We start from the raw sequence: 16,516 nt of genomic DNA on the forward strand, positions 1-16,516 counted from the left end.
TCTTAGGCATGACAAAAGCCTCATAGCGGCAGCGTGTCTATTGGATTGCTGCTGATGGACGGCCTTATATGGGCAGGCACTCAATTACGTGGGAGGCGTGGGTATGGGGGACGCAATATAGGCAGGCAGCCAACTACGTGGGAGGTGTTGTGATGGGTGACGCAACTCCGCCTCACACGGCCACTGAGCTGCAGGCTATGGCCGTATATATGTACGTAAGTAGGATTCAGTTATGACCGTTACGCGTAGAATTTCGAAATGAAACCTGCTTAACTTTTGTAAGTAAGCTGTAAGGAATGAGCCTGCCAAATTTCAACCTTCTACCTACACGGGAAGTTGAAGAATGAGTGAGTGAGTGAGTCAGGGATTTGCCTTTTATTAGCATAGATTATAGTTCTTTGTTTGAGCCAGATGTTTAACTAGTACAGCGAGAACAAGACTATGAGATATCACTCTGTTTTTGATAATTTTTTTGTTCTTTTGTTCCAAAGAGAGATGTCATCAAGAAGAAGCTGATATTAAGTATGTGTAGCAGTGCCTTTCTACACCACAGGCTTGTGCTTTAGCCTGGCAAAATGGATATTGCCAGTCTGTCTTGCATGGTTTTGGGCCATGCTGCTCAAAGACAAATTCATGGAGAATTGTTATGAGTCTTAAGGGATCGGAGCAACATTGTCCTTTAAAGAAATAGACAGGTGAATGGCCTCCTGGGCGACCCAACTATTTGAAACAAGGGAAGTCTTAGAGGTGCTGGAATACCAGGGAACTTTCTTTAGAGAGCCTGAATATCCATATAAACAGGGCCACTACGTAGTTATCCCATGGCTTGGTTAAAGGAGACTGCTGGAATGATTAAAAACCAGAAGTATTTTGAGTCAGAAGTTGAGTTTGAGCTTTCTTCATGGGAAGGGAAAAAAAGAAGGTCAGAAAGGAGCACAAAATGGTAATCCTAAGATAATAAACAAGTGTGTCAACAATCTGATCAAATAGACAGGGTTCAAAACCTGTATAGTTATATTGTTTTTTTTATTTGTGTTTATGTGTTACTTTATGTTCCCCATATGTCCATTCCTTTTATTTATTTTGTTGATAAAGATGCCACCTTTGTTTGCTTTTTGGCCCCGTTTTTAATTGTTCTGGTTGTGGAAGAAAGTCTTAAAAACATGCTTTGAATTATCTGCTATTAAACTGATGATTATGACTAACTAGGTCACCTATTCAAACATTAAGTGTACAAATGTCATTGTACTCTGTACATGTGACAGTAATATACTGCTTTTACTGTAGTATTACTGTTTTGTTTGAGTGTTGCAAACATACTGATGTTTCATGCTATTTTTCTATAACAAATACAATACATGCGCATAAATGTTTATAAAAAAAATAAACCTTCCTGCTTATGCAGATACTTTAAATTTTAATTGGACTTGATTGTGTTGGTTTGTACTATATTTTTCAAAGCTGAAGTCGTTTTCATACTTTAGTTGGTCATTACGAAAAAAGGAATAGTATTTTTTTTAAATAAACCTACAACTCTTGAAAGTGACTTTCAAAACTTTTAATTACACATGATAGATGACAATAAAATGTATTTTAACATCGGGTGCTAGTAGAGTCAGAAATAGTACTTTTAACTAATAGTTCTCAAAGTTCTGTGGTCTTATATTCAAATTGTGCACACCTTTTATGCTGCTAGTCTTACACATTTCAGGGATATGTTGGTTACGATTGTTGTGGCTGTCAGAGTGAGTGTACATTTTAAAGAATTGTCAGTTTGCCCAAAGCTGGTCTTGGTCTTGTACTCGTAATCATTGCTTCTTGAACAAAATTATGATAATTTATGCAAAAATTAATATTTGCATATTAATAGTATTTATTAATCACGATAAAATGTTTTAATTTTTATTTATGTTTTTCTTTAATCATCGTAACAATAGTCTTATGATTTCTTTTAGGGCAATCTGTAATGCTAGGACAGCCTACTCAAGTGGTGCAGCTGACTACCCCACAGATAGTTACTGCACAGCCAGTAGTAACTGTTCCTGACCCAGCCATCAAACATCCTGAAGACAACATCACCTCCCCTAGGGAGATGACCTTTTCTAAGCCTGTTGTCCAGCCCTCCCATACAGCAGCTGTCAGTGATGGAGATGTAAGTCTTTTTTCCCTTCTTTAGTATCTGTGACTTGGAAGCAGTGGTTCCATTTTAAATATGTCTTTATCAAATAATTTTGTGTTATGGAAACATTAGAAAAGGCTTTGTGAAATATTCATGTTTGGTTTGTTTCACAGATGACTTAGTTACAATGAGGTTCTGAAACATACAGAAATACTTTTTAAAGCAGCACCGCAACTTCAGTGCATTGTATAATAAATACATAGTAAAGCACGAGGATATTCGCATTAGGATGAGTCTAATGAGTTGATAACACTGAATATTTTTACAATAAGTTGGTGCATGATAATTTGAATTAAAATTGCAGTTAGACGTAATGGTTTTTTTTTGATGTGATTAACATGGAATCAGTAATCAGTATTTGAGTACTGAACAGTGGTCATATTTTAATTGTAGATGTTAAGTTGAAGAATGTCTTGTGAAAATAGCACAATTATGTACACTTAACCAATTTAAAATTTATATAGAAACAGTGATTTTAAGTTTGTATTTGTACATATTTAGACTGTTTTTTTAAATATGAAGCATTAGTATCTTGGTTGGTTGATAGTCCTGTAATTAACATCCTATTATATTTTATAATATTATATGAATAACTAAACTATAATATTTAATATGTTAAAACATAAGAAAAACATTGTATTATTGTAACATGACCTACATGTTACAGTAATTTTGTATAGTGGCAATTACCACACATCTAATTGACCCGTGCAGTCATTGGGAGGCAAACTCTGAACACCTCCACCCTGGAAATAAGTCCGACACAAGATCTTTATAAATGCTGATATTTATTTATTAGGATCAAAAAGATAACAAAAATGGTGAAAAAAACACAAAAATTGTATAAAAGACAAATCTATACCAAACAAGCCCCATATGGAATCCTAAGCTGAAGCCATAAAACAGAAGCAAAAAAATCACAGTACTCCCAATGATACACTCTCCTCAAATGCCAGTCAGCAAAACATTGAAGTATCTACTCCCACCCACTCCAATATTGTAATGAAGCAGGAGGATGTGAGAGATTGTGGAATCACATTAGTCATTTTATTCAAACTGCTGGTGGGTAGCCAAAAAGGAGCGCTGTCATTTTCAGTGGCCACTTCCAGCATGACATTCAGGTGTCCTGTGGCAACACGTGTTCCAGGCTTCTTCAACCTTCTGTCTGGTCATACATGCTCCCTGAGTTCACCCCACTCTGGTCATCCAGGGTCAGAGGCAACCTGTATTCCCCCGGCTCTGTAAGCCAGCCTAAGGCTAGTATCCACATCTAAAGATCAGTGGCAACCACACATCCAAACGAATGGGTTTTAGCAGCTTCGAAGCGTGTATGTAGTGCTCTCTATGTGCTGTCTGCTCCAACTTCCCCAAGAAGCCCCAGTGCAGCTTCTGGAGCTTCTATTATACCAGCTTCTCCAGGTAATCCTGACTCCTTGGACTACCTGAGGAGCTTGTCCGTGTCTGGTTCAGTCCAGGGTGTCCCTATCCCATAGTAGTTCTACCCACAACACACAAAAGACATGGAAGAACATGAAATACACAGACAGTAAATAATAAATAAAGAAAACAGTGGTTACAAAAAATGTATCCATCCCTCCATTATCCAACCCGCTATATCCTAACTACAGGGTCACGGGGGTCCGGTGGAGCCAATCCCATTCAACACAGGGCGCAAGGCAGGAAATAAACCCCGGGCAGGGTGCCAGCTCACCACAGGGCACACACACCCTCACACCAAACACACATGCAGGACAATTTTAAGATCGCCAGTGTACCTAACATGCATGTCTTTGGACTGTGGGAGGAACCTGGGTGCACCCGGAGGAAACACACGCAGACACGGGGAGAACATGCAAACTCCACACAGGGAGGCCCCAGGAAGCAAACCCAGGTCTCCTAATATAAAAGTATATATATATATATATATATATACAACACATTAATAACTTTAAAAAATACTTTATAATAAAACAAATAAAATACAGAAGGAAAAAAATGCAAGTCAGGCAGTATACTCATGACACTCTGTGCTGAAAATTAAGTTAAACAAGAGTGTCCTCTTTTCAGTCAACTCCCAGTATACATTCTAATAGCAAGGAAGACATTGGTAGCTTTTTCCAGAAAAGATCAAGTCATTTCATGTTGCAGACCCTATGCAATTGTTAGCAAAAGTTGGAAGGCGGCTTCTGAATGCCAGGCAATTTGCTAATGTGTTACTTAATTTTGTCGTTGTGTTTCCTATAATTCTTATCTTAAATGTTTAGAATCAATTATATTAAATTGTTTTATTAACTAAGCCTGCGAGGTCTGGGTGTTTTTGTTGTGCATGTGCTGCAGAGGGTTCTTTGGATTTTGGGCTTGTTATGTTGGTGGATTTGTTGTGCTGAACAATTTTAGTAAAGCCTGTCATTATTAGTATTCTTTTGTGTCTTTGCCTTGTCTTTCAAAGAAAAGGATTTCAGTCATCTATAATATAAAATTCTGTATCTATTAGTGCCAGTAATGATGTTATTAATCTAAAAAGTGTGCATCACAAGGATCCTTCAAGATTAAAATTCACTTCAGTTTATTGGGGACAGGATCCTAACTCCAAACATTGTCATCTTGGGCTGCCTCACTATATTATACTGTATATTTTGAAATTGTTCTACAAATATCTTTTTGAGGAAACATACTTGCCTATTAATCAAATACGTAGATTTACGGTTCTTGCTAATCTTTTATAGATTAGAAGTTTGTTTTTTTGAATTCTCAGCAAGGAATGCTGCAAAGCTTCTTAAGAATTTGGCAAGAATTCATTAATGTTGTTCTAAAATAAGACAGACTGGCCTCTGTCTCTCTATACATATTTTCTTTTGATGTCTTCATACACATGAGGAACCTTAACTTTTAATAGGTTTTTGTTCACATAGCTCTCTGAACTCGGTAGGGCTGAGGTTTTAAGTGTTGGTTGCATCTTGTTGTACTGATTGTGTTTTTGTTTGATGTGTGTTTATTTATTGTTACATGTTGTTAAACCTCAAAAAACGTTGTTAAACCTCAAAAACCTAATAAAAAGTATTCCTTGAGAAAATAAACTTTTGTTGCGTCTGTGATCCCTTGCAACAGGTAAAGTTATTTTTCCTTGCCACCCAAGCTTCTCTGAAAATTTTACAATTTATTCCCGAAGACTGTAAATACACAAACTGTATTCAGTTTCTGAAAACAGAATTATACAATATCTGTAGCATTTCATACTGAATTTAACTTTTCTTGTTTTGAACCAGTAACTTAAAAATACTATGAAGAGCCTATGCTGTAACCCTAATAGAGGTATCTTAATAAATCAGTTACCAGTTTGGATTTGAATACTGAGACTAACAGGGCATCCCATGAACTAGCAAGCAGATCTTTCCATGCAATGGCATCTATAGATAAAGTCCCAAACTCAAAAATATAGTTTTGATTATTACTGTTTTTTTTATAGAAGAATGATACCTGGTTGATATAAGGTAAGCTCTGGGATGCATGCATTAATAAATACTGGAAAAATAATTGGGTTCCCACTCATGTAACGCTTTATATGATTGAAGTAGAATTTTGAAATTCCGTCCTTAATTCGTGTGAAAGCCATTTACTGTCTTAAGAAAAGTAGTTAAATGGCAATTACCTCATATAGTTCTTTATATGATCTTCACAACAACATTTAAAATTGACTGCAATTCAGAACTATAATTATATGAGAAAAGCTTGTGAAGGTAATGTTGACTTTATGAATGACTGTCTTGACATACTGCATCCTGGTAAATTGTAATTTTCCTGCCTTTCTTTTTAAGAAAAAGAAGATTTTAAATAGTGCTGTGAGGATTAAGTGCTAAAGCATTGGAATTATACTTCACGCCATTATTTCATACTGATTCAGCAAAACGTATTGTGTATGGTATAACACTACTGCCTACCACATTCCCACCAGCAAAGAGAAATGTAATTTTGAAGTCAAGAACGTAGTTATCAAGTGTTTTAAGGAACAATTAATTAAAAGGGCAATAGTAGAAATTTCATTAAGTTTGATAATACATTTCATTTTTAGTTGTGTATCTCAACTATGTATATGGTGCAATCCATTTAGCTGCAATATTTGGGGGCTAAAGGCCCAATTGCAGGTAGGCGGAGATTGCAAGTAAGCGAAGTTAGCTTATAATAGACTGTGCTTCACGCTGGGTACGCAGTTTATGCATGTATTGCGTCACTGTGGTCGCCTATTTATAAAGGACATGCCTAATTGCAGTGCCTAGAGCAAAGGAATAAACACAACGTATTTTTACTAACCAGCTTCAAATATAGTTTAATCATCTAATGTAGTCAAATTAGATTACAGTACATGTAATATACAGCCTTGCTGGTCTACAGCTGCTAATTTTCAATTAAGCAATGTCGTCATTTATTCAGTGTTGGTTTACACGCGACAAAAGTAATCTGTTATTGTTGTCTGTGCCTGGTTCGGATGACGGTCATAAATTTGGCTGGACAGTGCATAAAACGTTTTGTACGAATCCCAGCCAGTTGTCTCTAGGTAGGCTCGTATAAAATCTAAGCTCTTCACTGCATTAGCGAACGTCAGTGCCATGGCAGGTGCAGTCTGAACATCATTGACATCGGCTGCGTCCAGTCTCTCCTCCTCTTCTAGTTGAGTAGCGGCTGAAGTAGATGCCTTCAGGCTTTCGCATATTTCTTCATCTGTTTTATCTGCACTTATTGGACCATTACTGTCGATTTCAATGAAACAATAGAAGTCATTAGTTGACATTCCATCAGGCAGCTGTAGCCCCCAGCCTGCTGCTATCGTCCACAATTGCTGCTGAGGCACCCGGAACTTGGATACTGCTATCTCCCTCAACAGCTTTAATGAAGTTTGCCAGTCTGAAGCAGTTAACGATTGTTGACGTACTGACACGACTCCATGCATCCTTCTGCATGTGCAAACTGTCAGCTTACGGGCCAGCTCAGTTGCTCTCATTGTTTCATTGTCACCTTGATCCATGATAGCCATCAGACGGCAAAGCATGAGAGATTGGTAATTTTGCTTGAAATTTGCTATTATGCCTTGGTCTATGGGCTGAATTAAGCTTGTTGTGTTGGGTGACATAAAAATGAGCTTGATGTTTGTCAGTCTGATATCATCCCTGTGTGCTGCACTGTTTGTTGTCACACAGCAAAACAATTTGTCATCTTTTGGACTTCATTGAATTGTCCAGCTTCTCCAGCCACTGCAGCCAAACTTCATTGGTCATCCAGGCGTTGCGATTTGCTTTGTATGCCACTGGAAGCTTCTTGACGATTTTGAAGCACCTTGGCTCTTTGCTTTTCCCTATTACCAGCGGTGACAACTTTTCTGATCCATGCATGTTACAGGTCAGTCTGTCTTTTGGCACTTTAGTCCCAGCAGCTTCATGGTGTTTAAACGTTAATGTTCCCTCGGGTATGGCACGCCAATAAAGGCCAGTTTCGTCAGCATTGTAGATATCACTTTCATCATACTCTTTGATGATGTCAGGAAGAACTATCCAATGCTCGGCACCAAATTCATCAGCGTCCTGCTTTTCCCCATGTTGCTGTTCAAACTGGATGTTTTCTAGTTGCTTCCAGCGCTCCAGCCATCCATTTGTAGCATTAAATCCCTATATGCCAAAGTTAACAGCAAGCTGATTGGCTTTTTCAATCAACATTGGTCCACTAACTGGGAGCTGTCTGCTTCTAGCTTGGCTGAACCAATGCAACAAAGCGACTTCAACATCCTCTGATTTTCCTGCCCGTTTTCTTTTTGGTCAGGATTAGCGGTTTTTGACAGCCATCAATCACCTGCTGCAGTTGCTTAACAATGCAACAGATTCGACTTAGATGAACACCAAAGTGCTTGGCAACAGACACTTGACTTTCCTTACTATAAATTCGTTTTAACACTTCTACTCTATATCCGCTAATGACAGGGCTTTTAACGTTTTTGAAGTCTTACACGCTGCCATATTAGACTAGACCTAATGTAACTATATTCCAGCAACTTTTCAAAAAACTAAATTATGTCGATTAGTTGATGTTCATTTCAGATATGTCGGATTTCTAAGTTACTGAAATAACAGACCCCACCCAGGCATATGCCTGGCACTGTTGACTTTATATGGTGTCGCTCTCCCTGTACAGTGTATCAACTACAGTCGACTCCACTTGTATGCACGCCAGTTGAGCGCACACTCCATTTAACTGCACATGACTTGCACGGTCCCTATTTGCATAAAGTCAAGTGCAATCGACTCCTCTTAAGCGACGTGGCAATCTCGTCCGAGGTTGGGCACTTAAAACGGAGTAGACTGTACAGTAAGTGAAAACGGACTCGCATGGCCATTGCAGCCATCCGAAGCCGACTGACCTAAAAATCATGAAACGGAAATATTAAAGGCATTGCAGCAAACCAGAAATTGCAGATAAGCGGTGCAGCTAACCAAATGCAGTTAGCAATAGAGTGTATAGCTGAGAAAAACGGGCCCAAAACCTGCATTGCAGCTAGGCGGAGATTGCAGCTAATCGAATTCCAGGTAAGTGGAGTTGACTGTATTTACTTTTGAATCGATGCATTTTCCACATTTTATTTATAAAGTCATCTGGCACTGTTTCATAGGCATGATATGTTATCTGAAAAAGTAGCCAAGCTGTTCTTCCTCATTACTGTATGTTACTTTTTGATTATTTAAAAATAAAGAGATTGGTGAGGCCATATTCATATGCATCTCTTGTAGAACTGAGTTATCATACACAGCCGGGTGGTACTAAAATTAGCAGTGCTGCCTTACAGGGCTTTATACAAGTTCAGTTCATGGACTTGGTGTTTTCTGTATGGAATTTGGCATCCTTCTCTTACTCCTATGTTTTTCTGACTGTTCTTCATTTACTCCTGACATACAGACAGGCCAACTGTCAACTTGTAGTTTGATCAATTTTGGATCTGACTCGGTTGAAGACGAGAAAAGATCAGGACATCCCTCAACTTCAATACCAAGGAAAATGTTGAAACGGTTTCATTCTTCATCATGACAACACTCCTTGTCACACATACCTTCTATATGACAATATCTGTGAAATACCAACAAAACGCTATTTCCACATCCACCTTATTTGCTGGATCTGGCACCGTGCGACTTCTGGCTGTTCCCTAAATTGAAAATGTCCATGACAGGCAAACAATTTCAATCCATTGAGGACATCCAGGCAGCCACGACAGCCCAACTAAAGAAAACTTCCAGAACTGTTTCGCCAAGTGGCAGGAGCGTTGGGATAAGTGCATTCAAAGTGGAGGAGAGTATTTTGAGGGTATCTAGTAGTTGTAAATCTTTTACTACAATAAACATTTCTTTTTTAAAACAATCGGATATTTTTGGTTCACACCTTGTATCTTATTTAATGTATATTCCAGGAAACCAAGCCTATATCTCATGGTGGTGTTTTAATTTGCAAGGAATACACATCTATGTTAGGCAAATTCAGTCTTGTCAAAGCAGCAAACATCAACATGTGAATCTGCACAAATTTAAACTGATATAATTTAGTTTGGAGTAAAGAATGCATGTATCTGTTCACCCTCTGCTTAACTCCTCAGGTGCATAAAAAATGTTTGTATCTTAATAGTATACACAGCAAAGAAATTATTTAAAAAACAAATATACTGTATACTCAAATATAAACTTTTATCTCAGAGTATGAGTGTTCTTTGAAGATACATTTGCAATAAATAAAATCCAGTAAAACTGCATTGGATAAAGTGCATAGCTTAAAAATCTTTTAAAAGTAGTTTTTGAATCAATGTTAAGTATTTTTAAAAGATACTTGTCCAAAATGACACTTTTTTAGCAAACTGCATTTGATTTTTTTTATGTATTCATGCAGTTCTCTATTCATGTATTCATTATACTTATTCTTTATTCATTATACAGTTCTTTTTTCAGCAGAAGGCAAGGCTTCTGTGGCTTCTGATGATGTGTCACTTGGCAATATCAGAAATGCTTTGCTTCCTTTTTTTGTGGTGCTAGGTTCAGTTAATTTTTCATGATTTTTAAGCTCATACAATTAATTCTGGTCATTTTCTTTGAAGAAACATTTGTTTTCAAATATATACGTTAATAATTATTAAATTCATGAAGTGGTGTTAAAATGTTTCTTCAGTTGTACTAACAACCTTCAAATTTAAAAGCATGGTATACACTGAAGATTTGTTTTTCCATAAAGTTTTCAAACAGCTGCATTGCATGACAAATTTGGCAGGAACAATGAGGAGGCAGGGTTATGCAGGCACTTCGAAAGATGTTATAGTTAGAAGCACTTTTACACCAATAAACATTTCTTTGTTACATTTTCTTGCAGCTAATGCATCATTACTATCCACTATAGCTTCCTTCCCAGATATAAATATTCATTTAGTACTAGGCTTATTTAAGATTATTTTTACTTTCCAGATTTCTACCATACTTGTGAAACCAGGCTTATGATGTACTGAATTTTTTTTTTTTGCTCATCTTACTTGGAATGATGTATTTTTACATAACATTTGTACGATCTTAATGTTAAAAGACAGGCTTATATCATCTAGAAACCATATTTAAAAACATGAAATATAAACAGGTAAAAATCCTTCTGGACAACATAGTTAATTCTTTATTTTATACTAGCAACTTGGCGCGCGCTACGCTGCACGTTGGATGACCACAGTTGAAGGACTCAATCGTAAGGACCTCTCGTCGGGTGTCTCATTGGCACGCTTTTGCCTCTTTCTTTCGCGATCACGGCGTAATCTGTCCTCTCTCTCTGTAGGGTTTCAGTTGCCTTTCATTGTGCGGCAGAGACACGTTGTTGAGCTAATCTGTGTGAATGCTGAGTGTCCGTTTCTTGCGAGCGACTGTCACGCCTTTGCCTCTTTGCTTTGTGATCACGCTGTAATGTGTCATCTCTCGCAGCAGCAGGTTTAGTTATGTTTCGTTTCGGCATTGTTCCGTAAGGTCTCCTCCGTACAAGTGCACATGGGTAGCTGAAGACGGAAAGGCATAGTGAAACGCACAAATTGGTGACCAGGGGAACTATCCGACTGAGACGCGGGGCTCGAAATACTCAAGTGCACATGTTATTTATAATTTAATTTTTTTTTGTTGTTAAGAACTTCCCCAAAAGAGTTGATCCCTGTAAATAATTAATAGTATATAAACAATATAATCTGTTGTAGTACAGGCATTAATTAGCGTCACACCTCATAACCTGTATACCCCACGTGTTTGGCTGTAACGCCAGAAGCGCGGTGGACGCTGTAAGGGTAGGTTGTGGTTTCTGTTTCTTTCTTGATTTTTTTATTTCATTTTATTGACTATTTAATAGGCAGAGGGGAGAAGACGTTAATGTGACGCTCTGTCTATTTCTTTACTTTTGTTTTGAAAAGATTTTCGGGAACAGGTAAAATAAAAGCAAAGGGAAAGAACGGAGGGGGTAAGCAGGAATTCTGAGAGGGACAGACTGGGGCTTTTCTACGGGGCGGCTATACAGCCAAAAGGAACACGGACACCGCGCTGGGCTTTTATTATATAGATCCTGTATCTAATGCAAAGGCCACAAAAAGAATAGTTTTGCATTAAGCAACATTTAGCTAGTCAAAACAACCTAAAAACTTGCGAAATAGATGACAGTTACTTTGTGGCTTAAGTTATTAGAAATCTTTGCATATAAGCTGAATGAGTGTGGCAGCTACTATTTTTGACTGCCAAAAATTTTAATAGATCTATTTGGACAGAATCGTTCTCAACTTACTTAATGCCAAGACTCTGTTTATGAGTGTTTTACTGACTGCTCACCTACCTAAAAGATTTATTTTAGTTGTGCTTAGTACCATCCTTATCTTCTTCTTCTTTTGGCCGTTAGGGGTTGCTATAGTGAATCATCTTTTTCCATATCCTTCTGTCCTCTGCATCTTGCTCTGTTACACCCACCACCTGCTTGTCTTCTTTCACTACATCCATAACCCTTCTCTTAGGCCATCCTCTTTTACTCTTAACTGGCAGCTCCATCCTTAGCATCCTTTTCCCAATATATCCAGCATCTTTCCTCTGCACATGTCCAAACCAACATAATCTTGCCTCTCTGAGTTTGTCTCCAACTGTCCAACCAGAGCTGACCTTCTAAGGTACTCATTTCTAATCCTGGCCATTCTTGTCACACCCAATGCAACTCTTATCATCTTTAACTCTGCCTCCTCCAGTTCTTTTCCGTGTTTTTTGGTCATTGCCACCATCCCTAACGCATATAACAGAGCTGGTCTCTCTACTGCCCTGTGCACCTTCCTCTTCACTCTTGATGGTACCCATTTTTTACAAATCATTCCTGACACTCTTCTCCACCCACTCCACCCTGCCTGCACTCTTTTCTTCACCTCTTTTCCACACCCCTCATTACTCTATACTGTTACCTTCACCAGTTCTATTCCCTGCATCCTCACCACCACTCTGACCTCCCTCTCATCTACACACATACATTCTGTCTTGTTTCTACTGACCTTCATTCCTGTCCTCTCTAGAGCATATTTCTACCGCTCTGGGGTCTTCTAAACCTGCTCCCTACTTTCGCTACAGATCATAATGTCATCTGCAAGCATCATAGTCCAAGATCCTGTCTAAATCTTGTCTGTCAACCTGTCCATCAGCATTACAAATAGGAAAGGGCTCAGAGCCAATCCCTGATGTAATCCCACCTCCACCTGGAATGCATCTGTCACTCCTACAACAGACCTCACCACTGTCATGCTTCCCTCGTACATAACTTGTATGTACAACTCTTACATACTTCTCTGCCACTCCTGAATTCCTCATGCAATACCACAACTCCTCTCTAGGCACCCTGTCATATGCTTTCTCCAGGCCCACAAAAGCGCAGTGCAATTCCTTCTGGCCTTCTCTGTACTTCTCCATCAACACCCTCCAAGCAAACATCGCATCTATGGTGCACTTTCCATACTTCTGCTCACTAATCATCACCTCTCTTCTTAACCTATCTTCTACTACTCTTTCCCATAACTTCATGCTGTGGCTCATCAGTTTTTTTCCCTCTGTAGTTACTACAGCTCTGCACATCCCCCTTATTCTTAAAAATCGGTACCAGTACACTTCTCCACTCCTCGGGCATCTCCTCACTTTCCAAGATTGCATTAAACAATCTGGTTAAAAACTCCACTGCCATCTCTCCTAAACCCCTCCATGCTTCCACAGGTATGTCATCTGGACTAACAGCCTTTTTTCCTTGCTAAACCATTGTACTTTCTGATTCACTATCTGCACATCATCCAACCTTCTATCTCTCTCAATCTCTTCATTCATCAGCCTCTCAAAGTACTCTTTCCATCTGCTCAACATACTCTCCTCGCCGTGCATATATCCATCCATCCATCCATTTTCTAACCCGCTGAATCCGAATACAGGGTCATGGGGTCCGCTGGAGCCAATCCCAGCCAACACAGGGCACAAGGCAGGAACCAATCCTGAGCAGGGTGCCAACCCACCGCAGGACACACACAAACACACCCACACACCAAGCACACACTAGGGCCAATTTAGAACCGCCAATCCACCTAACCTGCATGTCTTTGGATTGTGGGAGGAAACCGAGCGCCGGAGGAAACCCACGAGACACGGGAGAACATGCAAAATCCACGCAGGGAGGTCCCGGGAAGCGAACCCGGTCTCCTAACTGCGAGGCAGCAGCGCTACCACTGCGCCACCGTGCGCCTCGTGCATATATTTCTATCTTTATGCTTTATCACCCTAACCTGATGCACATCTTTCCCAGCTCGGTCCCTCCGTCTAGCCAATCAGTACAGGTCAATTTCTCTCTCCTTAATGTCCAACCTTTCATGCAGCTCATCATACGCCTTTTCTTTAGCCTTCACCACCTCTTTCTTCACCTTCTGCCTTATCTTCTTGTACTTCTGTCAACTTTTTGCATCTCTCTGACTATCCCACTTCTTCTTCACCACCCTGTTCCTCTGTGTACTCTCCTGTACTTCCCCATTCCACCACCAGGTTTCCTTTTCCTCCTTCCTCTCTCCAGATGTTACACCTACCACCCTTCTTGCTATAACCTTTACTACTTCTTCTGTAGTTGTCCAGCTGTCTGGTAACTCTTCGCTTCTGCCCAGTGCCTGTCTTACCTCCTCCCTAAGCTCAACCTTGCAATCTTCCTTTTTCAACTTCCATCACTCTCCTCCTCTTTTGATCTCCAATGTCCTCCTCTTTTGATCTCCAATGTCACCCTACTTACCACCATCCTATGCAGCCTAACTATGCTTTCCCCTGCAAAGGCATCCTATGCTGCCTAACTATGCTTTCCCCCGCGACCACTTTGCAGTCTGCAATCTACTTTAGACTGACCCTCTTGCACAGGATATAATCTACCTGTGTGCATCTTCCTCCACTCTTTTATGTCAGCCTATGTTCCTCCCTCTTCTTAAAGTATGTATTCACCACAGCCATGTCTGTCCTTTTCACAAAATCCACTACCATTGGACCTTCTGCGTTCCTCTCCTTGACACCATAACTACCTGCTCATCTCCTCTGTCCATTTCACCAACATGTCCATTGAAATCTACTCCACCCATTCAGTATGGAACAACTGAATTATTTCCCTTGGCCATATTAGTCTTGTAGATTGTGAAAATGTATGTTCTCCAAAAACAGTTTGCTTTTATACAATAGTGTTTGTGTTTTATGACTGCATTTTTATGTTACGCCTCAATTCCAGAATTGCTTGATTTGTCCCTCCTCTTAACACAATCCATTATTATACTTTTTACAGGGATCACTTTTTTATGGCAAACTGTAACATATTTTTTTTAGTTTAAATATGTGAGTGAGCTGTGTGAATTATACAGTAAAAGGACAGCAGGCAAGTCCATCTGACATAATTACTGCTAAAACTGGAATCCAGTTTTTGGAATCATATACTGAAGAGGAGTTTTCATGTACACTTAGTGCACATGCTGCACAACAATCCCATACCTATCCCATTCCTTTTGTATATTGTCCTTTAAAGGATAATTTTGATTTTTTTCATGTTGAAGTTATTTCTTTACAAAGATGGTGTAATACCACACAAAACATTGTGGTACCAAGTCAAGCATTTTCTATAAATTTTTTTAAATATCTTGCTTGCTTTGGCAACATGATATTATGAGTTTTACTTCAAAAGAATTAGTAATGATTACATAACAAAACAACACCAATTTCAGGTGGCTGAAAATAACTATTGAGAACTTTTAAATGTAAATACAGCATGCTGAAAAATAATGAGATTTTTACATTCATCACTCAATAACTCCTTAACAATTGATTTTATCAAAAATCTGTTCCCTCTTCTCTGAATCCTCATTTTATGAGAACGAAAAAACATCATTCAGTTTTTGCCTTTGGAAAATAATAAACAAGAAAATAACCCATTTTTGAGGAAATCCATGCTTGAGCTGGAGAAAGAAACATTTTCTCTGAGACAGTGAAATAAGAGTGAGGAAACTTTATGGGGATACACCTATGGCGCTGCTCAGGGAGGAAGAGAATATGTGTGCCACTTGACCCTTATTTGTCTCTCAGCAATTAAGTCATTCATGTTGACAGTGGTACATTCTGCATGCTCTATAACATTTTAATATTATTACTAAACAAGTGATATAAGTATTATTACTGTTCTACAAATTATTTCCTGTAAAATTACTTTTATTTCTCTGTATCATTTATTTATCTCACAGTAAAATTTTGCAAGGGCCTAATAAGATCAGAAGCATTATATGCACAGTAATACAAAAAAATGCATGTCTTTCTGTCACAATGAGGAGGTCATATGTGTCAGATTTGCCTTTCTTATTTTACGTATGTAGTGTTCATTTTATAACTCTTCCAGGTGATACATTGTGCCTCTCAAATTACTTACCTTATTAGTGGTAAATAAATAGAAAACAATAGAGGCAATTGCCCTGTGGTTTGAATATGGATCCCTGTGACACAGTGCACTGACGAGGACACTGTGCTATAAACATGGCGCCGTCCTTAAAGATGAGGCTGAGGTCTAAAACCAATGTTTTGACCATCTGTGGTCATAAAAGATCCCTGGGCATCCTTAGTAAACAGCAGAATGTATCCTGATGTCCAGGCTAAATTGCCCTCCATGGCCCTAGTCATTCTGGCTGCTTAATCATCCCCTGTCTCTAATTGCCTATCTCTCTCACCACTTCACCATCTAATAGATAATGTGTGGTGAGTGTAGTGGTGCAAAAATGACTGTTATCTCATC

General features: G+C 38.9%; 1 protein-coding gene across 3 annotated transcripts in view; it reads left to right on the plus strand.

Moving 5' to 3' along the window:
- atf6 (activating transcription factor 6) overlaps positions 1–16,516 on the plus strand; it is a 188,881-nt gene that overhangs the window by 45,971 nt on the left and 126,394 nt on the right. For all 3 annotated transcript variants that reach the window (XM_039734832.1, XM_039734830.1, XM_039734831.1), the window contains one exon: positions 1,956–2,152. In XM_039734832.1, the coding sequence (XP_039590766.1) occupies positions 1,956–2,152 (197 nt within the window). The remainder of the gene's footprint in view (positions 1–1,955; positions 2,153–16,516) is intronic.

The sequence above is a fragment of the Polypterus senegalus genome, chromosome 14 (assembly GCF_016835505.1).
Source record: "Polypterus senegalus isolate Bchr_013 chromosome 14, ASM1683550v1, whole genome shotgun sequence".
NCBI classification, from domain to species: domain Eukaryota; kingdom Metazoa; phylum Chordata; class Cladistia; order Polypteriformes; family Polypteridae; genus Polypterus; species Polypterus senegalus.